We start from the raw sequence: 26138 nt of genomic DNA on the forward strand, positions 1-26138 counted from the left end.
CCTCAAATCCTGATTTCTGCCAATATTTCTACCCTCCTTTCCCCCCCTCCTAGGTGGATTTAGGGCAGATGGATTAGAGTTAATCCACTCATGGGACGTGTTAAAAAATTATCACTATGCCACAGCATTGTCATCAGATGAGAATGCATTAGTATGGGACTGCTCAAAAGGTTGGTGCTCTCCCAGGTTATAAAAGCATATAAAAAAATCACACACACAAACCCCCCCCAAAACTACTTACTTGGATTTCCTCAAGGGTATAGGTTCTAGATGGCAGGGCCTACACAAACAAAGAGTAACAAAAGTTTAACAGCTCTCTTTTCTACAGCAATATTCAGTGACTTGGAATATTGACTTCTTTGTAGGAGAAAGCAAATCCTCTACAAAACAAGAGTCAGGAAATATTTTTTCTTTCTTAATGGGGGTTGGAAAAGAAGTGTCTGTTATTAAAGCAAAAGACACAACAGGACTACTATGCCCTTATCTTAAATGCACAAAAGTAAATAAATCTCTTGCATATCATTTCCTTTCTCCAGCGTGATCCATCTTGGATAGGAAAAAAGATAAGCACCTGACGTTTCAAAACTACCCTTGCAAAACCTGTCATAGTATGCTACAGTTATGACCCCAAATACAGCATTAACTGTTGTAGGATATGATTTTTTTTCAGGTTTTGCTTAAATAATCTAAGAGGCAAAAAAGGCTATATTTTCTATAACATTTTCTAGGATTTTTATGAGTTCAGGATTCTCCTTCCATTTTCCTTTGCACTCTTGCTGACACTTTATGGCTTGGACAGCAGTAAGGGCACAGTCAAGTTTTAGAGTCATGATTTCCACTTAAGTTCATCAGGAGAACTCTTTTCTTCCTCATTCATCTTACTTGTTTCAAGATATAATTAAGGCTTATACAGTATACTTTATCTTCAATTGATAGTCCAACAGCGATCCTATTTAACATTTAATTAATAAACTATTTTACAATTAGCTTAGTTGTTTAGCATTTTAGACTAAGTTCTTTGGAGCAGGAACCTCATCTTGCTACAATATGTGTTCATACAGAACCTAACACAAAGGAGGTCTAAGCACTAGTGAGGAGTCCAGTGAGGTCCATGACTTCTTATCCCTGACTAAATCGGGGTGGTGGGGGGGAGGGCATCTCGTGGATGCTGGGGAGGGGGGCAGCAGCACGCAGCCCAGATGGGAACCCCACTGGTGCTGTGGGGGGTGGGAAGCAGCGCACGTCCCGGGATCCTGCTGGTGCTGTGGGAGGCAGGGCTGGCAGGCTCCCTACCTGGCTCTGCGGGGACATCCCCCTTGCTCAGCTCCTAGGCAGCTCTGCACGCTGCCTCCGCTCAGAGCGCCAGCTTCACAGCTCCCACTGGCCGGGGGAGCTGCAGCCAGTGGGAGCTGCGGAAGCGGTGCCTGCAGGCAGAGGCAGCGTGCGGAGCTGCCTGGTCATGCCTCCTCCTAGGAGCTGAGTGAGGGGGATGTTGCTGCTTCCAGGGAGCCCCCTGAGGTAAGCACCACCCAGGTCCTGCCTCACCCCGTCCTGTGCCCCAACCCCTTGCCCCCTCCCACACCCAAACTCCTGCTGGGGGAAGGGAGACCGGTGGCCCAAGACTGCTCCAGCAGCAGTTGGTGCGACTGGTGCAGGGGCTGCCTGAGCTGTCCCCGGGCCAGGCGTACCGGCCACTGCAGAAGTCACAGAATCTGTGACCTCTGTGACAAACTCACTGCCTTACTTATGATTATATCTTGCACAGTCAACAGTGGGGGGCAGAGCTTAGTCTGTGTTCAGAGATTAGAAAAGAATCACTGCTTTCTTTCCTCAATTCAACCCCTGACAAATACTAAAATAATACTTACAACAGGAGAGGAAATGCACTCTCTGACATTCAGCTCCACCATGGAAATGTCATCGGCATCTTCAGAAGTCTAAAAGATAAACAAGAACAAAAAGCCCTTACATGACACAGGCATGTCACAATATTCAACACCAAGTGGCATGTGAAATACAAGCAGCAGGGGGGCCAGGGGGAAGAGGAAACTGAAGGATTGAAATATAGTGAACTACAAAGGACAGTGTTATTTTGTATTCTAGCCTCCATCTCAGTTAATTAGTTACAATATATGACTATGGAGCATAAAAAAGTGTGTTCATAAGTAATTTAGACACTGCAGAACACATGATGAATAAGCAACAAATGACAGTTTAAAAACAGAAATACAAGACTATCAGAAGCAAAGAACAAAACATCCTGCCTCCTCTGCCCCTTGCAAATGTAACAAAGACAACTGGAAAATGAACCAGTGCTGAAAATAGAAAGCTGAGGACCTTTTACAGCCTCATGGTCATTACTCATCACATTCAGATCACTTCAAGCTGTAAAGTGTCTTAACCACATAAAGTTAACCCTTAGGGTTATTTCCCCCCACTCTGTAGGAACCTTCATTATTGAAATCAAGATGATATTCAATAAAGATAAGTGCAAAGTACTATACTTAGGAATGAAAAAATCGAATGCACAACTACAAACTGAGGAATAACTTTCTACTGCCACCTAGAACAGTGGTTCTCAAAGCCACTTTTTGCCGCGCCAGGCCAATGGGGGTTGCGGGAAGGGCGGCTAGCACATCCCTCGGCCCGCGCCGCTTCCCACAGCCCCCATTGGCCTGGAGCGGCGAACTGCGGCCAGTGGGAGCCGCAATCGGCAGAACCTGCAGACGCGGCAGGTAAGCAAACCGGCCTGGCCCGCCAGGGGCTTTCCCTGAACAAGCGGCGGACCGGCTTTGAGAACCACTGTTCTAGGTGGCAGTAGTGCTGAAAAGGACTGGGGTTATAGTGAATCACAAATTGAATATGAGTCAACAATGTGATACAGTTGCAAAAAAGGCTATCATCATTCTGGGGTATATTACAGGAGTGTCATATGCAAGACACAGGAAGTAATTGTCCTGCCCTACTCGGCACTGGTGAGGCGTCAGCTGCAGTATTGTGTCCAGTTCTGGGCGTCACACTGCAGGAACAATTTAGCCAAACTGGAGAGTCCAGAGAAGAGCAACAAAAATGATAAAAGGTCTAGAAACCTTCCCCATGAAGAAAGGTTAAAAAATCTGGGCATGTTTAATCTTGAGAAAAGAGTGAGGGGAGACCAAATAACAAATCTTCAAATATGTTAAGGTCTGTGATAAAGAGGATGGGGATCAATTGTTTTTCATGTCCACTAAAGGTAGGACAGGAAGTAATGGGCTTAATCTGCAGCAAGGGAGAATTAGGTTAGATATTAAGAAAAACTAACTATAAGAGTAATTAAGATCTGGAATAGGCTTCCAAGCAGAGGTGTTGACTTTGTGATTTCCCCAGGGGTGCTGGACCCCCACTCGGCACCAGGCCCCACCCCCACTCTACACCTTCCCCCAAGTTCCCACCCACACCCCACCTCTTACTAAGCCCATTCTGCACTGCCTCTTCCTGCCCCATTCTGCTCCTTCCCCCCTCTTCCTGCCCCTGCTCCTTCCCCTCTCCCCCAGCACCTCCTATACACCTCTGAACAGCTGATCGTGGCAGATGGAAGGCGCTGGGAGCACCCCTGGAGCACCCCACGGAGTTGGTACTTATGCTTCCAAGGGAAGTTGTGGCATCTCCATCACTGGACGTTTAAGAACAGGTTAGACAAATACTTGTGAGGGATGGTCTAGGTTTACCTGGTCCTGCCTCAGTGCAGGGGGCTGGACTTGATCATTTCTTGAGGTTCCTTCCAGCCCTACCTTTCTATGTCTCTATTCTAATTATGAAAAAATATGCAGATTTGTTAACTCATTGGCTGTTTGAAGGCTTGTATGGTGCACAGCATCTATTACCTTTTCAAAAATCCCAGAATCATGGCTTTTCAGTTTACATTTGGCTTTTGTGTCACTGGTTTCAACAGCGTATTTGCCTATTTCATAGGAAAGCTGTTTACTGACTGGTCTGGAGATCACACTAACAACATCAACTTCTGTATCAGTCCAGCCCTGCAATGAATACATTGGAAACAAGCACTTTAGGTTGCTTTTGGGTCCAGTTACTCTGGCCAATAACATGAAGTTACATTTTACATGGACATGTTTCATAAAGGGAAAAGACCATAAGAAAGACATTTCAAAGAAAACAGCTGATTATACACAACATCATACACCCAAAAAGTTTTAGACTAGTGCAAGCAACACTGTAAAGGTTGGAAAGCCTAAAACTTGGTCTACATATTTTTCTAGGGCTGGTTGAAAAATTTTGATCAAGTTTTCCTGTCAGTTTTTTTGAAACTTCCATGGTGTGGATGTGGAGAAATGTAGTCCAGCCAGGAAGCAGCACCCTCTGGGAAGAATGAGGGCATGAGGGACCCAGAATTACAACTCCCATGAGGCATCACAGCAGCTCGGGTGGAAGCAGAGATTAATGTCAATCAAAATGTTTTGACATTTCACAACTGGAAAATGTTTTGGAGTTTTTCATTCCATGAAAAGATTTGATTTTTTTTTAAAATGTCATAATATCAGAATTTTCTACAAGACAGAAATTCTTGTTTTCTACCCGCTCTAATTGTTCCTTATATTGGGAGAGTCAGAGAGTGCAAGAGAGAGTGTATTTTAAGAAAACAAAGAAAGAAAAGTTTATATAGCAAGCATTCAGAAGCAGCGAGTAGCCCTACAACAACAAACCAAATATTAATAAAGGGTAACACTAGTTAGGACATAGATTCACTCCCAAGCTCTAGGAAGTTTGTTATAAGCAATTGTGAGAAGATATGTTTTAAAAATACCTTGACAATGTCCTTTTAAATGGGTACATGTTAGAATAAAAAAGAGTAGACACATAAGAGACCTTTTCATGGGACCATTGTTCAAAATTGCATAAAAACCTTGATATACGTTTTTATCAAAAGGATACAGACCATCTAGAGGAAGGTCAGCCCTGAAATGATTCTGTTGACTTTAACAGAATTTGCATCTGCTTCCGATGGGGCTGAATTTGCTTCAATGTCTTTTTGGTTCTGTCACCAGTTTTGTTCTGTTTTTACCCTAATGGTGAAACATCACACATTCTATACTTCACATTTTACATATATAATGGATTTCATGATTACCACCTGCATTGGATCAGTTGGCTATAAAATGAGTTAGTTTTGTTTTGTAAAGCCAGTCCCTACTTGTACTGCTGTAGTTGGCCACTTTCTACTGCAAAGATCTGTTTGGAAATTATTTTCCTTGAGATTTTTCAAAGGCATGAAAAAAAATTGTGCCCTTTTGAGTGCAAGTAAGTTGTAGATAGAGAATTTAACTGCTTGTGGGTGTGCTAAATTAGAGCCAATTATAACTTGATTGACCAACCTGGGCACAAAATACGTTTTTGCTCTGCCTTTTTGCATTCTACATGTCTGGGGAAAGGAAACTCCTGGTTTCATGGCTTTGCATGTGATGATCAAACATATTAATTAAGGAAAAAGTTGTCAAACAATATTTAGCCAAATTCTGTCTTAAAGTCATACCCTGCTTTCCCCTTGAATGTCAGTATTTAGAGAAAGGTATGTGTGACAAGCTTCAACTTCCTACTAAATTAGTGATGAGTCAGAATTCCTAATGAAATCGGGGTATGATCTGTTCAATTTAACAATTTAAAGGACCCAGCCTGGGGGGAGATAATATTTCTGTTTGAAAATTTTTTATCTACTATAGTTCCAAAGCAGACCTAAGGTTACTGATGCTTTAAAATTTATATACTTTGAGAATTTGACAGCAGTTTGTCAGTTTCACTATTTTCCCTGCATAGCCAGGCTTCAATCTACATGACTGCAAGTGTCTGACTGGGCAAATCTGATTGCAGAATGCAGGCCTTAGATTTCTCCCTTGCTGAAAAACCCTTATATCAGCAGGGTAGTAGAGAAGGGGAATGGGAAAGCGTACTAATAGTTTTGAAGGAGTATTTCTTTTTTAAAAATTCAAGTTACATCATTTAAAGGGTGTTTTGTCAGAAACAGTTAGCGGATTTCAAAACATTCAAGTTGAACAATGTCTTTTAGTCTGATGGGTTTAATTTTGATTGGCTTGATAAGTCAGAAGTACAACATTAAAAAAAAGTTGGAAAAAAATCATAGTTAAAAGTAACTGTCAGAATTCAAAGCTTAACTACATCAACTGAAAGGATATTAGCTTGAAAACATGAACACTCACATAGAACATAATGGCATTTTTCCATTTTAGGAATCGTATAAAAATGGTTGAAAATAGAACACTAATGTGCCATTAATAACCTAGAAAGAGATGTGGACTCCAGAAATCTGACCTGCTTCTGGCTACCATGCAGAAACAACATTTAGCAATACTTAGTTTGGCAGCAGCAAGCATTTGAGGTCTTCTGGAAAAATTATTCTGTGATGGATTTTGTTGATCTGTCTAAATCTGCCAAATAATCTGTTTCTAAATGCAGCCCATTTCACGTTCAGAAAGCACATTGGCTCTTTCTTTACAACCTTGTCTCCCTCCAAGCACTACTTGGGAACTGCAGTTTCACTTTTAAGTGTCTAAGTTCCAGATCTGTGGTAAGTGAAGCATCACACACTAAGTCCCATTCACTTTTTGTCTTCCTATTAGTGAATCTTTCCAATCTCCCATGAGAGTCACAAACCTGTAAGAATATCTACATTATTTGCATCCTGCTTTTAAACTTTATCTTCCTTTTAAAAATTCTGCTTTATCCCCAAACAATTACCCGCCTCCCCACCAGAGAGCCTCTGTACCTAACACCATAACGCATCTTTTCATCTAATCTACCTACCACTTTGAAGGATGCCGTATGAAAATTATTGACTTGCTTTTTAAAAATAAACATATCTAAAGGGTTTTCCTTACTGATTCACTGTCTGAGAGAGAGGATTGCCATCTCTTTCCTTTCTGCAGTTCACTTATCTCAGACTGGCTGGTAATAGTGGATCGTCTGGTTGAGAGATACCTGCTGCAAGACTTGGAGTCTTTACGAGAAACTCTTAGCAGGGGTCGAAGGCACGGCACATACTTTGCAATGGCCATTCTAGTGGATAAAAAAAATAGAACCAGTCAATTCCCTCTGCCTAAATAAAGCTGCCAGCACAAAAAGCCACTCACCATAAACATTAAATTTATTCAGACAGACACATGCTGCATAGACTGAAAAGTTACTGGGCACAGTAGTTAAAGTTTCCCAGATTTCAGATATTGCTTTGTGTGCAACTGATCTACAAGATAATTTTAAAGAAATGACACATGAGTGCTTTACAGCATTCTGTTGAGTCAGAATTTACTACTGACATTGCTGGGCAAGGAGAAGAATATTAAAATGTAATTTTTTCACTGAAACCAGCTATTAAAATGTTTTATCTGCTTAAAGATTAACTGGGATAAAAATAAAGCTTCTGGCCCTTTAAAGTGAACTATGCAGAATTACCACATAGAAAATTATTTTAATCTCTCCTTAAGCAGCTATTCTAACTTCCTCCTGGGCATCTGCTCACGTAGTATCGGTGTGGTGGTATAAACGATAAAGCAAACTGTTCTTTCTAGATGGGGTAGGAGGGATCATTTTTACTACACTGCTCTTTTCCCCACTCCATAGTTCCCAGAATGCTTTTGAAAGGGGAGAAGTAATATTGCATGGCTTAGCCGTGCTTGTTCATATCACATGTTCCTCGTCTGAACTTGACCTGGGGTTGACCTGGATGTTACAACTAAAAAACAATTATTCGATGCCTGAACAATGGAAGCATGAAGGAGGAACAGGAAGCCCACAACACATGAAAGAAATGGAGCCATTTACCAAACTCCAACTCTCATTGGTTTGGGTAACTTGACAAACTGCTATTTGCAACATTGACAAATGGGTACATCTCCCAAGGAAATATTTCAAAGCAAAACACCATAAAACTTGTTTTTTAGCCAGAGAAGGTCCCTAACCTTTATCAGATGATCAATGAGTACAGCTATCACCCTTCCATAAATGTCTCTAGCTCCCATCTGCACGGTAATTTGTTCTGAGTACAAACTCCACTGACATTTATAGGGCATTCAAAACTGCTTTTTCTGTTTTCTTTTTTGGCTTCATGCACGCTTGCAGAGGTAAAAAAAACAGCATAAAGGTAAAACAAGCAGATGAAGCAGAGCTCAGGCACTAGCATATAAAGGGAATTCAATGAATCAGTGAACGTTTTATCAGAGATAGATTTGGTTTTCTTTGCTATGTTATTTGTGTTTGAAGAGAGCAACCTTACCTGTATTTGGGATGAGTTATGGCATAAATGATGGGGTTGTGGATGGCAGAAGCTTTGGCAATCACAGCTGGTACGGTGTTCATAAAGGGTGTCAGGAGATGGGAATACCTAAAGAAATGCAAAGTTGTTATTTTTTACTGCACAGTCAGCACACAGTAAAAAAACAAAAATTAGTTACAGAGTGCAGGGACTGCTTTTTACTGCTGCTGCTCTCCCTCCTTCCTCCTCCCCCAGGAGAGTAGGATGAAATAAGAGGGGCAAGGAGCAGGACCGACATACCGTCAAGGAACATTCTTTTTCAGCCTAGTGTATGGGACAGATTTCATAGTCATTTTATTCAAGAATCAGTGCCAGAATGTGCTTCAGAGAGGCACAATCTCTTTGGTGCTCCTCTTTACAAGTGCTGCTGTGTACCATATACTACTCATGGTTGTGGCTTAAGCAAGCTACAAGCTAATCCCAAATTGTTTACACTAGGGTAAAGACCAAGGGACAAGTTCAGCCTGGAATAAGCAAGTGCTGTTCCTTTGGAGTGTATGGGCTAAATTCATTAGTGACCCAAATGGTGGTGTAAGTTGGTCAGAAAAGAGCTGTAAGGCATTTAACAGGTATGCTGAATAAGGCAAGAAGGTGTTGCATGAAAAGCAGCTAACATGAGAGTGCCTGATAAATCAGCTTCCCACCCACACTTCGACTTTACCTACCCAAAGCTGTGAACCAAAGTCAAAGAATCCTCATATAGTGGAGGGTAGTTTTATGTTTTATTGAGCGTTTGCAGGGTCTTCATCACGTGACATGTATGTTTAGATGAGATGGTGGAAGTGCTGCTAGCTGGTACCAGCCCTTTAACAGACCAGGTCAGGCCCTGTTCAGGTTGTCTTGATAAAAATAAAGTCAGTAGTGGAACCTACACTTAAACAGCAGTAATATTCCAGGGTCAGTTTGCATCAACCAGGCCCTCAGTGGGTCTTTCCTTCAGCAGTGGGAATAGCAGCACACTGTGTAGAATCATTTCCCTCTCTCCCAGGGAAAGTTGCCTGTGGCTTTATGGTGTGCCCCAATGCTTTGCTGCACCAAGAAGGAACAGGGCTGCAGAGTCAGGTGGCAGCTCATCATCCTTGGAATGGAGTTTTCCATCACATTCAGCCAACGGAGAAGTGTGTGTTCTGTGACCAAATGGAAATGGGTCCCCAGCAGATAATATTGGAGTGTCTTCATGGGGCAGTTGACTGCAGGCATTCCTATCAGCACTAACCTAAGACTCACTTCCGGTGATAATTTCCAGAGCAAAGAGTGTTTTTTGTCCTGCAGTTCTTGAGACAGTGTGGCCCCTACCCCTACCCCTAGAGCATTGATCTGGAGGATGAATTCCTTGGAGAACATAGTACTTGCTGACGACACAGGATGTCCTGGAATGCTGTCTCCCATTTTAAGGTCGTAGAAACCTTTCAGGGGACGGATGCTTTGGTAAGATTAGTCAATAGTGCAGTCAGTGAGGTAAACAGTGACACAAACTTTCTGTCATTGCTGGCCAGAGACAGGAAAAACAGCACCTGTGTCATGGTGGCTGGAGTGCAACAGTCCTACTGAGCATGTATCATGTCAGCTAAATCTTCCCCTCTCACAGCATGTACTGTAGATATTAGGTTTCATTCTTTGCTATTGCACATTTTGTTGGTCTATCAGACCAGCCATCCTCAGTGACTTCAAGACTGTACCCACAGTTTCTAGGTCTGTCTCTTAATCTATGCTGTATGTGACAATGCTGTCAAGGTAAAGTCAACCTAAGGCCCTGTGACTTGGTCTATTAATCCCCGAGAAGCCACAGTGGCCCCCAAGGGGAACAAAAAGGCACAGCCTCAAACTGAAAAGGTTGAAGGAGAGGACAAAGGCAGTTTTCTGCTTCCTAGTGTCTGCAATAACTCCTGCCTTGGTTCTCATAAACTCTATCAGTCAGTTTTATCCTGTATTGGTTGTTAAGTTTCAGGTGCACATTTCTCATCAGATGACTGGAAAATTATAAGTAAGGCAGTGGTGGGTTAGAGCAAGTATTAATTTTATTTTGCACTTGTATAGGGTCTTTGACCTGAGGACGTCAAAGTGCTTTAAGTTATTCAATCTATTTAGATGGAGGTAGATGGAGGACAGGATGGTTAAGTGACTTGTTCAGTGTCACACATTAAATCAGGGGCAGAGCCTGAATAGAACCCAGGAGTCCTGACTTCTAATCCCTTGCTCTTAACCAGTCCATATTAATGGTACTCTTTTTTAATGGACATTATGGCTTTATTGGAAGAGATAGTATAAAATGCTGACAGTTAAATAGGTGGAAGAAATGCAACATACTCTAGGATTGTTTAAAATATATTTAAGGTTAGGTCATCCATTGTTACTTTTCAGTGCAGCACTAAAAGAACTAAAGCCAGTAATGCCAGATATAGGGCCTGATTACAAGCTCACTTACACTGTTGTAAATGAGTGGTAATTCCACTGCAGCCAATGGATTTATGCCAGCATCAGACTAGTGTAAGTGAGTGGATAATCACGCCCAGAGAAAATAAATCAAAACAAGCTATGTATCTGAAACCTGGAATAGCCATATGGTCATGTTCAAATATTTTAGCATTGTGAAACTTTCATTTTAGAATTAATTAGTATGATTTCATGTATTGCCAATAATTAGCTTTTTTGTGCTGAAAAATCAAACTGAGAAAAATTACAACCAGCATGTGCTCCATTTATCAAATCTGTAACAAACGATTACTCCTGAATATGTGAAGGTTTCCCATTGTTGAACATTAGAGTTGACAACTACTTGGCCTTTCATAATTTGCTTCTTTTAGAATTTCACACCTTCTGGGCTCACTGATTTTTTTCTTGCTAATATATTCATAATTACCCAGCAAAAGCCACCAGAGCTACAACAGAATATGGTGACCAGGAAATGACGTAAAGTAAGATGACAATCAAGGCAATTTTGGCCATTTTCCATTCATTCTTCATCCTCTGATACTGTCTCTGGGATACTTTATTAGCATCAGAACCAATGTTCTGAACAGCCCTAAGGGAAATAAACCATAATTACAATACAAAATATATGTGAGAAACTGAGCAAACAACTTAATAAAATAGAACAAAGGACTGCTCTTTAACCAGATGCCAACCCTCTCCAACTCTCTCCCCCCCCCCCAGATAATATACTATTGTGTATGTAGATTATGTGTAATTGCTTTTCCACAGTAGAGGCCCTCTCCCGCTCACAGTAATCAGGGGCAAAACACCTTGACTTCAGCAGGAGCAGGATGGAGGCCTATGTGAGGAATATGTTTCCAAAATAAGGCTTCAGATTATTCAGGTACCCAGATTAATCTGCATGATACCTCTAACTGTGGAAGGAGAAAATTATTTCTTTACTTCTTAGGGCCAGATTTTGGCATCTTTACCCACACTGTTATATGAGTAGATGCGTTGAAATCAATGGGGTTGAACATGTAGTAAGATACTGCTCACCATGAGTTAATATGGCAGAATTAGGCCCTGGTTTGCTACTCCAGTAGTTCTTATTTCACATATGCCTGATGCAAATTGTTGCACTTTGTTTAACACAAGGGTTCTCAACCTTTTGCTTTGGGAGGCCCTCCCAACATGCTATAAAAACTCCACAGCTTGGGGGGGGGGATCCTCTGGCTTCAGATGGGGAAGGGGGCTCAAGGCTGCTGGGGAGGGGCTTGGGAGCTCCACGGGATGGAGGGCTCAAGGGTTTGGGCTCAAAGGGCAGGGGGCTTGGGGCTTCTGCCCCTTGGGGTGGGTGGTGACTTGGGGCTTCAGCCTTGTGGGGTGGCTTGTGCTGGGGCTTCAGCCCCAAAGGGCGCTGGGTCTCAGGGCTTCAGCCCCACTGCTTCAGCCCTGGGGGACACCAGGGCTTGGTGCTTTAGCCCCAAGGAGCTACTTCTGCTGGTGCTCAGGGCTTTGGGCAGCTTCTGCTGGGGCTAAGGGCGCCGGAGCTCAGAGATTCAGCCCTTTGGGGTGTCTGGGCTCAGGGCTTCTGCCCCCCCAGAGTGCTGGGGCGCAGGACTCCAAGATTTGGGCACCAGGGCTCAGGGCTCTGAGCAGCCCTGCTTGGCAGATCCCCTGAAATTCCCCTGTGGACCTCCAGTTGAGAATCACTGGTTTAACACATTGCACCTTGCATCACTACACCTTCTTTAACACAGAGTTCATAGTCAACTTCCACCTGATCACTTGTAGACAGTTGCAGGGGAATCCTTTCACAGTCCTTCTGTTGACACAGGAATGGCCAGATCAGTGCAGACCAGTGACTAAAATAGCTTTGCTTCCCATGTGCAAGGGAAATTCCCACCTGGATAATCTGTCTGTTTCAAAGCCACTCTGTGCCATGTATACATGGCATAAGTGGCTGAAGCAAACCAAAGAAACTGGCACTGAATATCATTTGCCTGTGTGCTGAACAGTCATTTAGCTTTATTAGGCCTCTCTGAAGTTTCTATCATCTGCTAGATTTCCCACCTTTCTATTCATACCCTTTCCCAAATCATTAGTAAATGTATTAAACAATGTGGGCTAAGTAGCAAACCTTGGAGACCACCTCCCATCCATATACATTTAAAATTTTTGCCATGTTGAAAATTCACTGTCTGTTCCTATTCTGTTTTGTCTCTTACCCATTTCCATTAAAGGAAAAAACTTGTTAAAATAGAGTTGCATGTTATATATATACGTGTGTGTGTGTGTGTGTGTGTGTATACACACACACACACACACACACACACATCCCATAAAAACAAAGTCTCTCCCCTAAGCAAGGAATGAAAACCTAGATTATTGACAACTCACTCATTGGTATTCTTGATAGCCTTGAAGATAAAGACATAACTGTATATGATGGCAATCAGAGGAATGAAGAAGACAAAGCAGAAGAGGAGCATTGTATAGGCACGGACTGATGGGGTAAAGGTAACGTAGTCCCAGGAACAGGAAGTCAACAAACCCTCAGGAACATAAGCACCTAGGAAGAGAGAACGAAAAAAAAAAAAAAAAAAAAGACAGAAGCCATGAAAAGATTTTTATTGGACATTCTGGTGGAGGAGCAAGTGGAGAAAGAATTCAGCATATCTCTGGGATTTGAAAAGGATCAAACCTGGCTCTGTTGGTAGAGAGAAGATGGTTAATAAGGGTATCTGTTTCTTGTTTTAAAGCACTTCTTGCCATTACTGATTCCACTGCCTTATAGGCTCTTACAATTTAATAGATCTAATGAATTACTCTTTAGACTAATAAAATAATGATTCTTTTTCATTCCAGCCTTCAGACCTGATCCAAAGCCTACTTTAGTCAATGGGCCTCTTTCCATTAACTTCATCGGGCTTTGGGTCACACCCATGTTTCAAATATCTTTAAAATGTCTCAATTTTTCTCTTAAATTATCACCTCTCTTGCTCAGGAGTGAAATGAAACTGACTACTCTAACCTCTGCTCTTTTAAATTCTGCAGACAACAGAAGTTTACTGTGCAATTCCAATTAATTTTGCCATGAAATAAATGTAACACACACACTCCTACCTGAAATAAGAAATATTCTCCTTAGAGAAACTGTGTCAGACAGTTAAAGAATAAAGCAACTCAACACCAAACTATTTTTAATCATTAATTTAATTTCCAGCATTTTCATTGCTAGCTTCTCTGGAACCAGGTCTAGAAAATATTACACCAGGTTCTATGCTCAGATATGTCTAATTATTGTATGAGATTCAGTATGATGGATACTATTAGAATCTAATTATAAGACAGCAGTTATAATACCCTTCAATAAATTATTCTGCCTCATCACATTAAGGTTCTTTCATCTAAGAGTATTTGTCATATTGCTCTCTTGAAATTCTCTCATTAAGCTAGGAGCCATAATGTTAAAAAGCTGGAATTTACCAGCTATGCATGCTACACATTTGAGGGAAGAAAGAAATTAACAACAAAAATAACACAATAATATCTGACCCCGTTGCAACAGCTTGGTAGGCAAGTGAGAACGTGCTACTCAATTTAACCCTACCTCGCCCCTCCAATGGGGAGCAGGCCTGCTCCAGGGGTGGGTAATGTTGGAGCTTAGGCGATTAACTGGTAGGTTCAAGTTCATCCTACTGTAGGTTAATGCTGACTGTAAGTTGGTGGCCTGAGTGAAACAAGTTAATGGTATTAGTCTAGTTTCTACCAGAGAAACAGAACCACTACTGCTATCTCAGCCAACAGTAAGGGCCAAATTTTCAATTTGTCAAGATGTGAAATATGAACAGATACCAATTTACACACACAAAATTAACGTGTGCAAGCAAATCTGCTACCTAATTACTACTAACTGTCATCCTTCGTTAAGATGTCAAGGGCTAAATGGGGATAGAGAGTAAACAACCCTCTTACCTCTAGAATTGGTCCCTCCCAATAGGGTTGAGGCACATCATAGGGGTGTGGAAAATTGCAGTCTTACTGCACATACTGTACTGCTTTAAGGTATAAATAAAGGAATTCAGGTTCCTCAGGTTGTCAATATGGCACTTTTTATGAGCAATGAAAATCATTTTGAAAACTTAAAAACTGTGCTCATCTGTCCCCTTTACTTTTTATTGTTCAACTCTGCTTAATTGCAGAAGGTTATGCACTATTTCAGAAGCCTATTTTGCATTATTTTTGCCCTTATTTTATATGTTTTTTATACAGCACGCTAATGAGATTCCCTGCAAAAGTGTCAGTGTAATTAAATGTGATATGTGCACTGCAATCTTTTCTGCTGATTAAACTGCTTAAGACTCATTAGCTATAAGCAATCTCCTTCACACTGATTTCTTCAAACTTCATCCTAATATGTAAATTCTGTTTATTCATCCTTGTGTCTAACAGACCATTCTTTAATCCCGCCATTTTCTCCTGGTATCAGACAATAGACTTGTATTCTATCTCACTTACTCCATCCAAAGAAGGGTGGGAGGCTCCAAGCCAAAGAGTACAGCCAGACTCCAAGCAGGATTATCAAAGCCTTCTTCTTGGACATCACCACAATGGAGGCCAGCGGTCGTGTGATCACAAAATATCTGTCCAGTGCGATTGCCATCAACGTGATCATGGATGTAATGCCAAAAAGGGCTCCGCAGAAGGCATACAGCTCACAACCTTTCAATGGAGAGTACAATAGGGTTAACCAACAGATTTAACCATCCATGCTGGTTATACCAGTATTCCTGGGAGACCATTTATCCTGTGGCCTAGGCTAGTAACACATTACCTAATTACTTTCAGAACTCTTAAGGCAACGGGAAGTTTACTTTTCCAGCAGCAATATACTTTCCAAGCTTTGGGCTGGCCTTGCTAATTATATTATCCATGGATGTAAACGTCAAAGATTTACTTGCCTTTATTACTCAAGACAGTGACTTAATAGAACATTCACTTTTCAACTTCTGAAGTTTCTAGTGGGAGCATTTCAGAGATCCCATGGCAGCTCATTTAGCTTTCATTTTATTCCAACTCCCATGGAAAGACCTATTTTAGTTAAAAGTGTTTTTATAGTCACTCAGATACCATGGAGCAACTCATATCCCAAGATGAAGTCAGCATAGTTTCAGTAAATAATTCAGACAATGGATTGGTTGTCAGTTGTTTACTTCAATTATTTGCTATTTGTGGAACATGATTGGTCACAGTTTGTCTCCTGCTGTTGGACAGAAAGATAGATCTTTAAAATAGGAGAATAATTAATGATGAATGGGAATTAAAACATGCAAATTCATGAAGTGTTTGAGATTCACCAACTTTTTCATTAATAGCTGCAATTATACAAATAGTACAACAACATCCATAGAGCACATAGTCATTAATATATTCAAAAGTCTGCTTTTAATTATTCAGCCAGCTCTAGAGGTTAGACAGTTTGTTTATACATCGGGGTATAGTCTTTTCAGTTTTGTAACATGAAGAACTGCAGAAACAAGCATTTGTTATTATCTACTTAATTTAATAAACAAGTCAGCAATAACCAACATTTCAATACTATACCTCTTGTTCACCTCCCCCACCACATACGTGCAAGATATAATTGCAGCAAGAGAAAGAGTAGCCCCTGCATGGAAAGAGTCAAATGGTGGGATTCACCAATGTATTTAGGTATCATTGATTTCAATGGGAGTTAGGCACTTAAATACCTTTGTAAATCCCACCCGAAGTGTCTTTATTCCACAGATTTGCTTAGGCCTTATAACAGATGAGCCCCATCAGACTGGCTGTCTGATCTGTATGTTTGTCTCAGACACAGAGGGTGAAATCCTGGCTCCACTGAACTCATTGGGAGATTAGCCATTGACTTATAAGGAGCCAGGATTTCACCTTAAATCTGAATCTCTGGTGTGGGTAGGCAGGGTGAAGAGAGAGCTCAGTGAAGCAGCACATAGCTTTGAGCCTGTGGAGAATCACGGATGGGTCATTGGAAAGGATAGTTTGACAAGGTTTAATAGGCAAGGATTAGACAATGAAAGTAGACAGTTTAAAATAAAAAGGTAATTGACACACATTAAAAAACAAGCAATCGGGGGGGGAGAGGAGCAGGGGTGGATAGTTCATATGTATATTTAAATAAACCAAACCATATCCCATTATAGACTCATAGACTTTAAGGTCAGAAGGGACCATTATGATCATCTGGTCTGACCCCCTGCATGCTGCAGGCCATAAAACCGTCCCTACCCCTTCCCTAGACTCTGCTGTTGGAGTCCCCAATCCTGTTTTAGTGACTTCAATCAGCAGAGACCCTCCTGCTAGAGATCCCTGCCCCATGCTGCGGAGGAAGGCGAAAAACCTCCAGAGGCTCAGCCAATCTGCCCTGGAGGAAAATTCCTTCCCGACCCCAAATATGGCGATCAGTAAGACCCCGAGCATATAGGTAAGAGTCTCCAGCCTGACCCCTGTCAGCCATTATACTATTTACCTACCATTGCTTGGTTTTCCTTGACTACTATGCTTTACCATTAAGCCATTCCCTCCATAAACTTATCTAACTTAATCTTAAAACCAGACAGGTCCGTCGCCCCCACCGTTTCCCTCGGAAGGCCGTTCCAATATTTCACCCCTCTGACGGTCAGAAACCTTCGTCTAATTTCAAGCCTGAACTTCCCCATTCCAGTTTATATCCATTCGTTCTTGTGTCCACATTAGTACTAAGCTGGAATAATTCTTCTCCCTCCCTTGTATTAATCCCTCTAATATATTTAAAGATAGCAATCATATCCCCCCTCAGCCTTCGCTTTGTCAGACTAAACAACCCAAGCTCCTCTAGTCTCTTTTCATACGACAGGGTTTCCATTCCTCTGATCATCCTAGCGGCCCTTCTCTGCACCCGTTCCAGTTTGAGTTCATCTTTTTTAAACATGGGAGACCAGAACTGCACACAGTACTCCAAATGAGGTCTCACCAGCGCCTTGTACAACGGAAGCAGGACCTCCTTATCCCTACTAGATATACCTCGCCTAATGCATCCCAAGACAGCATTGGCTTTTTTCACCGCCACGTCACATTGTCGACTCAGTCATTCTGCGGTCTACAAGGACCCCTAGGTCCTTCTCCTCTTCCGTTACTTCTAACCAATGCGTCCCCATCTTGTAACTAAAATTGTTATTAGTCATCCCCAAGTGCATCACCTTACACTTTTCACTATTAAATTTCATCCTATTTCTGATACTCCAATTCACAAGCTCATTCAAGTCTCCCTGCAGGATATCCCTATCCTCCTCCGAATTTACAACGCCTCCCACCTTCGTATCATCCGCAAACTTTATCAGCCCACTCCTGCAATCGGTTCCGAGGTCAGTTATAAATAGATTAAATAAAATGGGTCCCAAAACCGAACCCTGAGGCACTCCACTAGTAACCTCCCTCCAACCGGACAGTTCACCCTTTAATACTACCCGCTGCATTCTCCCCATTAACCAATTCCTTATCCACCTCTGGATTTTCATATCGATCCCCATGTTTTTCAGTTTAACCAATAATTCCTCATGGGGTACAGTATCAAACGCTTTACTGAAATCCAGGTATATTAGGTCCACCGCATTTCCCTTATCTAATAAGTCCGTTACTTTCTCAAAGAAGGAGATCAGATTCGTTTGGCACGATCTGCCCTTCGTAAAACCATGTTGTAATTTATCGCAATTGCCACTAACCTCCAGGTCCTCAACTAGTTTCTCTTTCAGAATTTTCTCTAACACCTTGCACACTACAGATGTTAAACTAACAGGCCTGTAGTTACCCGGATCACTTTTTTTCCCTTTCTTGAAAATAGGAACCACATTAGCTATTCTCCAGTCTAACGGGACCACCCCCGAGTTTACAGATTCATTAAATATTATCGCTAATGGGCCTGCTATTTCCCGTGCCAATTCCTTCAATATTCTTGGATGAAGATCGTCCGGTCCTCCCGACTTAGCCCCATTAAGGCATTCAAGTTTTGTTTCTACCTCGGATACGGTAATCCCCCATCCTGAATGCCCCTCTGTAGTGGTGCTAGTATCCCTAATACCTTCATTGGCCTCATTAAACACCGATGCAAAATATTCATTGAGATATTGCGCCATGCCTAGATTATCTTTAATCTCCTCTCCGGCTATAGTCTTCAGCGGTCCCACCTCTTCTTTCTTTGCTTTATTCCTATTTATGTGGCTGTAAAACCTCTTACTATTGCTTTTAATTCCCCTCGCTAGGTCCAACTCTACACGGCCTTTGGCCTTTCTCACTCTATCTCTACATTCTCTGACTTCACTTAGGTACATTTCCTTACTGATCCCTCCCCTCTTCCACTCTTTGTACGCTTTCTGTTTTTTCCTAATCGCCCCTTTGAGTCGGTCGCTCATCCAGCTCGGTCTAAATCTCTTGCTTAGTAATCTTTTTCCCTTTTTTGGAATGCAGGCCTCCGACAGCTCATGCATCTTTAACTTGAAGTAATCCCAGGCTTCTTCTGCCTTTAGATCCATTAATATGTTTGCCCAATCCACTTCCCTTACCAGTCCCCTTAATTTGTTAAAATTGGCCTTTTTAAAGTTATAAACCCTAGTCTTTGACTTAATTCTGTTACTCCTCCCATGTATTTTAAACCGAATTAGCTCATGATCACTGGAGCCCAAATTGTCCCCTACTACCACTTCCTCAACGAGGTCCTCACTACTTACCAGAATCAAATCTAAAATGGCCTCCCCCCTCGTCGGTTCAACTACCACTTGATGGAGGAATTGATCAGCAAGCACATCTAGGAACATCTGAGCCCTATTATTGCTACTAGCGTTTGTTCCCCAATCTATATCCGGGAAGTTAAAGTCCCCCATAATTACACAGTTTCTATTAGTAATTACTTCTCTAAACACATTAAATAGTTCCTTATCCATATCGTGGGTCGATCCCAGCGGTCTATAGCACACCCCAAGCACTATCCCCGGAGAGGCTCTAGTAGTCCTATTACCCAGTGTGAGTATTGCCCAGACGGACTCTGTGTTATCTAATCCATCCACTATTATTTCTTTACAGCTTATTTCACTATTGACATACAATGCCACCCCCCCACCTTTACCTTTGTTCTGGTCTTTCCTAAACAGCGCATACCCCTCCATACCTGTGTTCCAGTCGTGACTGCCATTCCACCACGTTTCTGTTATTCCTACGATATCTGGTTTCAGCTCTTGGACCAAGAGCTCCAATTCCTCCATTTTATTACCTAGGCTTCTGGCATTGGTGTATAAACACCCCAATGTATGTCGTTTAGCCTGTCTCCCATTAGTAGCAGTATATGTTGCGGGCCTCCTTGCGTCCTTCCCCCCTGTCCTTCCTATCTCCAATCTCATCTCCCCGGCTATTTCTCCTCTTGTTTTACTCACCTTTTCCATACTGGAATCTGGCGTGGAGATTAGCTGTGCATCTCCCAACCATCTCCCCAAACTTCCTAGTTTAAAGCTCTTTTGATAAGATGAGCCAGCCTCCCTCCCAGAAGTCTATTTCCTTCCCTACTCAGGTGAAGCCCATCCCACGAGAACAGGTGTCTGTCCCCGAAAGCCTCCCAGTGGCCATACATCCCAAAACCCTCCTTATAGCACCACTCTCTTAGCCAACTATTTATTCTCACTATCCTATCAGCCCTTTGCTGCCCTTCCCTCGGAACGGGCAGAATCCCACTAAAGATAATCTGAGCCTCTATCTCCTTGAGTGTCTTCCCCAGCCTAGCATAATCTCCCTTGATTCTCTCTAACGAGAACCTAGCCGTGTCATTCGTTCCTACATGAAGGATTATCAAGGGGTTCTTACCTGCTCCTTTTAGGATCCTTTTCAACCGCAGGTCCACATCGCGTATCTTTGCGCCAGGTAGACAGCACACCCTTCTGTTCTCCGGGTCTGCCCTGGTCACAGGCCTGTCCAATCTCCTCAGTAAAGAGTCTCCAATTACATACACCTGCCTTCGCCTGGCAACAGTGCGATCTAGTAATCTAGTCTCTAATCCCTCTAGTCCTGACCTGTGCCTGTTCCTATCTTCCCTTAAGCTCCCCCTTATGCCTTCCTGATTCCTCCCGGGGCCCAGAATTGGTGCTGTCTCCATCAACTCCTCCCCTCTCTCTCTTGGACTAGCTGCTCTTCTCTTCTTCCTCACTCTCCCACCTTCAGCCGCCACCTGCTGCCCCTCCACCTCGCTATCCAAACACTCGAACCTATTCCTGAGTTCTATTCCCCCCTCACTGGCCCTTCTTTTCCTTGGCCTGCTTCTCACAGTCACATGCTTCCACCTCCCATGTTCTCCCCCTTCCATTCCCCTCTCACCGTCCTCTGCCTCTACCTGCACCGCAGGGCAGTCTCCTTCAGCCCCTCCTTGCCTGTCCTCCATCAGCTGCTCAAACCCCCGCCTAAACTCCACCAGGGTATCTACCTGCATCTCCAGCCCCTTAATCTTTTCCTCCAGTAACACTATCAGGCGACACTTCATACACACATACCTGTGTTCCGGCTCCCCTGCTAGGACCATATACATACCACAGCTTCCACATGCAGCCATCTGCATTCTGTCTGCTGCTGCTGCTTGGCTCATGGCTGCTGTACTCTCTGCCCACAGCACCTGTGGCCTCAGAGCACACACCACACCGCGCCCTCCTGCCTCCCCCTTTACCTCCCCCTGCAAACTCCCTCTCAAACTCCCCTGTTAGCCGCCCTGTTTGCTGCCGCTGCTCTATCCAGAACTCTTTCCTTGATGTTGTATCCCCTTCACCCAGCTTTTGTCTGGCTTTGTCTTTATAGAATGTAAGCTCTTTGAGGCAGGGACTGTGTTTTCCTGTATGCCTCTCTCTCACCTTGCACATTTTGGGCACTTCTGTCACAAACAACAGTAACTAATGTTTGACAAGGGATGTTTGGTAGTTTAGACCCAATGAGTGAAATACAAAGCATGTTCACTGAGAACACTGAGAATATTTGGTTTATATTTATATTGTAAAAACATATGTTTATTGTCAGGCTTTCTAGCAGCAGAAATATCAAGATAAAAATTCCACATTCAAGTTAATTAGTGCCAGTGGCAGAGTGGTATGCTGGGGGCAGATGTTCCTGGGCCTTATACCTCTCTTTTTTAAATTCAGGTGCGAGATGATTGTGAGTGAATGTGAGCAGTGAGAGAGTATGTTCGTTTATCAAACATTAGAGAAGACCTTTTTCTATCTCACAATTCTGGCAGTAATGGTATAGACTTAGTGCTGTAAATATATTTATAACAAACAGAAACTACCTTAGAAGAAAGTTATTTAGGTTGCAAAGTCAAGCACTCAGAAGTTAGGAAATACCAGATTTAAGGTTGCCCGTGCAAACTTGATTTCACCTCTTGTGGTCCAAATTTGCACTGAATGAGACAAATGTTCTAGAGGGAAAAAAAAAGTATGTGATCATGTAATAAAAACATGCACAAAGGGGCTGACTTAAGGCCACCCAGACAATCATAAATCTGGCATTTCTTAACTTTTTAATGCTTGACTTTACAACCTAAATACCCTTCTTTTAATGTAGTTTTTAGTGTAATTTCCTCTGGGTTTTTTAAAGGACAAAGATAAAATCAAATTCTGATTTATGCATCTGTATCAACTCCTCATCATACACCTGTCCAAAATTCGAAATCAAACTAATTGAAAACTGTCAAATTTCAGCCTGTATCATATCTATACCACTAACATATAAATAACTCCAAGTACAGACCCAAGCTTGTTCTAAACCTTTTGACAAACTTGGACTGAGTCCTGACTGCTCAACAAAACTTGAAACCAGGCAGGTTATATGTGCTTTCGGCTTTAATAACTATAGTATTGCATAGCTTTGATACTTATACTGTCAATTATTAACTTGAAGTCATTACCATGGCAACAAACTAAATTATCTTTCAGAAGATATATGTACAAACCTTTCTTGCCAAAAATCCAGTGCTTGTGGAGACTGGTAGTGAAGAAAATTGGAGCCTGTGTGATGGACATTAGGAAGTCGCTAATAGCTAGATTGATGATGAACATGTTGGCTGGAGTTCGAAGGCTCCTACTCCTACAGAGAAGAGATTAGAAGGAACATTGCTAAGCGCTGATCTGTGGGTAATTATGCTATTACTCTTTGCTGTATGCACTGTTATTGTAGCCATGATGGTCCCAGGATATTAGAGAGACAGGGTGGGTCAGACAGTACCTTTTATTGGACCAACTTCTGCTGGCTGAGAGACAACCTGTTGAGCTTACATAGAGTTCTTCTTCATGACCCAAAGAAGAGCTGTGTGTAGCTCAAAAGCTTGTCTCTCTCACCAACAGAAGTTGGTCCAATAAAATATATTATCTCCCCCACCTTGGCTCTCTGTTACTCTTTGCTGTGAGCATTGGCAGCTTCACAAATATCAACGTGTAGAATATGTCAAGCTACATCAAACTGGCTTCTGATTTTCCTGAAGAGAGAAGCTAAATGAGCCGCCATAATTTTAATAGCACACTCCTTACACTTCTTTGTGCCTTAGTAGAGGATATTCCTTGGTTTTGATACCCAGCTCAGAAACAGGAATAGAAGACATTGTTCTCTGAATACTCTGACCCACTGCACCCTGTATCCATGATTAACAGGAAATTAAAGTTGATGTACTCTATGGATTTTCTGGATCTGGGTCATGCAGAGCTAAGGGGACATTTTCCACTGCTAGTGAGATTAACAGCAACTTCCAAATATGGGGATTAAGGAGGCTGACTTTATACCACATGCAGCATTTTATTTTATCTCAACTCCTCTCCATGACAGGCAATTCACTGCACCAGGCACTGAATTTGAAGGGACCTATTGCCAGACTTATTACATCCCCCACCTCCATAAATTATTCGCGCCAACATAATAGAGTGTCCTCTAGTGTTTTTGTACAAACTTATTTGCTTTTGAGAGTTCTTAATATCAGTACTTTCTGATTCTGATTTTTTATTCTTCCTGAAATTGTGACACTTTATCTAATGTCTCTACAGCTGCTTTCCTGTGTTTTCAGTCTCAGGCACAATTGACCAAATAATATGTTGCACCTCCTGAGAGCTGTAGCATAGAAGATGCATTCCAGGAGGATCAGTGTGTAGGGCAAATAATCTTTTTTGCCCCCAGTGTAACTCAGAGCTGTCCCAGGGGCACACATCATTTCAGTCACTCCCCTCCAGCCCCTGACAATCTTTATGCATTACAAGGCTCTCTCAAGAGGTTCTGTTTTCCTAGAGAAACTGGCAGATGTTCCCTGCACCAGTCCACAATCACCAATTTTAAAGCACTATTGCAATTGCAGTTTTAGGGGCAGCAAAATACTCATTAACTGTTTACAAACTAACTCCTTTAGGCAGTTGGTGGTTTGTTATTGCTATGCAACTACTGATACAGCATCAATGGTGGGCATGTGTAGTATCAGTGCACCCCCAGCTCTGCAATTCTACTGTAGTCTCCCCACCCGCCTCAACATTTTTAGATAGCTCCAGGGAGAGACACGACAGCCAGCCCCCTCCCCTGTTCCCTACCACAGACACAGCTGTTGCTGCCAGATTTCCTGCTGATCTGCCGCTTCCAGAGTGGGACACACCACAGTACTGTTCTAGTCTTCTCCCAGCTGCTGCTGTATTCTTCCCCCACCCTGTTTAGGCTGTATGGTAGCATCTTCCTGGGTGGGCAGGCTAAGTCCCAAACACCACAGAAGGGTCAATATCTGCTATAAATGCTCTTGTTCAGACTAGCTCAGTCAGCAGCGTATCAGTCTTATAATCTGAAGGTCCCGAGTTTTGTCCTCAGAGGACACATACTAGAGGATCACAAAATGGCCCCTTCTGACCTTATAGTCTATGAAACATAACAGAAAATGTTGGATGGGGTGGGGGGGTCGTAGTTCAGGTCAACTACACCTGTATTCCCTTTCTATGGTCCATCAAGGGCACCCCTAGGCTTAAGGCCCCCCCAGCCATCACCTCACTTGGGTGGAGATCTGCGTCTCTGTCCCATCTGACCAGGGTATTTCCAGGCTGAAGTGTTATTCCCATCAGAAGACAGGCTGTCTAAGCAAACCTACTTGCTTTGTCTTCATAGACTAATAACGGTGTAATTGCCCACTGTTATAAGTTATCACAGAGCTCTTTCTGAGCAAGCACAGTTTGTTCTTCCGATAAAAGCATTACAGAGAAAACAATAAAAGAACCTACATGAATGCTAAAAGTTTACCAGAGATCACCCCTTCAACAGGGCCTCTGGCAGGAGCAGTCCTTGAAAATCCCACCCAAAGGTTTTCATGTGGTTTCTACTTCATCACTCACAGTCGTATGGGGCTTTAATAGGCCAAAGTCCTTCCAACCCTTCCCTACGGATTGGGGCCCTCTGTGGACCAGAAGTCCTGTCCATTTGCTGGATCTGAACAAAAAACCCTGAGTCAATTTACCACCAGGTTATTTATCCCAACAGCCTCTCTTTGTCCACTGGTCTCTAGAATCCAGTTTGAACCTTTGAAGAAATTGTGAATAGGTAACAGGCCTTCAAAGGGCTGATATCCAGAAGAATTACATTAGCATAAGCCCTCCACCTAGAGAAGTTACATACAATCTCACAATAACGCATAAACAATTACATTTTAAAAATGTATTCAGCTTAATTCAATAAGGCTTATCCAGGATATTGCATAATTATCACAGGGAGATTGTTTTGGGATACTTGCACTATCAAAACCACCAGCAGCCAATTATACCACACCTTTCATTAAGGCCTATTTCATACGCAAGATAAGAAATACAAGGTCATGGATCTGGGTTACTTTGATGCACAGCTCATTAGTTTGCATTAGTACAATCATAATGATAGTGTTCCTGTACCACATTTCCTTAACACAATCCCACCAGTATTAAAGTCTATCCACAGAAATATTTAAGACACAGAACAAACAAGATGTATACGTACCTGCAGAACGCATAGATGACCAGGAAGTTACCCAGCGTTCCGGTGATCCCCACCACCAGAATGACAGTTCCAATTGTGTAGTGGGCATGGTCTGGAACATCCAGTGTAGGGAAGGCATGAGGAACATCTTGCACTGTCATTTCCTACAGAGTAAGCAGGAATTCATAAATGCACAGTGTTACTTCACTGAATGAGCTAGCAGCTGCTATTCCTCTGGGAGATGAGATGGATAAAGGAGGTTAAAAGCTGGATAAAAACGAACACTTTGGAGTAAACTAATCCCTTTCGAATTACATTTATTTTTATTCCTCTCTTGCAAGTAAACATGCCAGGCATGGTTGTATCAGCAATGCTTGAGTCAAGG

The 26138-nt window shown here is 42.4% G+C and overlaps 1 protein-coding gene across 1 annotated transcript in view; it reads right to left on the minus strand.

Annotated features, from left to right (window-relative positions):
* Nucleotides 1-25914, minus strand: part of OPN4 (opsin 4) — a 30603-nt gene extending 4689 nt beyond the window's left edge. The window contains exons 1-10 of the mRNA XM_054035611.1: nt 25775-25914; nt 22746-22879; nt 15254-15457; nt 13133-13304; nt 11178-11339; nt 8279-8386; nt 6888-7065; nt 3864-4016; nt 1869-1937; nt 242-280 (exon numbers count right to left, since the gene is read on the minus strand). Coding sequence (XP_053891586.1) covers nt 242-280; nt 1869-1937; nt 3864-4016; nt 6888-7065; nt 8279-8386; nt 11178-11339; nt 13133-13304; nt 15254-15457; nt 22746-22879; nt 25775-25914 — 1359 coding nt within the window. The remainder of the gene's footprint in view (nt 1-241; nt 281-1868; nt 1938-3863; nt 4017-6887; nt 7066-8278; nt 8387-11177; nt 11340-13132; nt 13305-15253; nt 15458-22745; nt 22880-25774) is intronic.
* Nucleotides 25915-26138: the final 224 nt, after the last annotated feature.

This window comes from Malaclemys terrapin, chromosome 7 (assembly GCF_027887155.1).
Source record: "Malaclemys terrapin pileata isolate rMalTer1 chromosome 7, rMalTer1.hap1, whole genome shotgun sequence".
Classification (NCBI taxonomy): domain Eukaryota; kingdom Metazoa; phylum Chordata; order Testudines; family Emydidae; genus Malaclemys; species Malaclemys terrapin.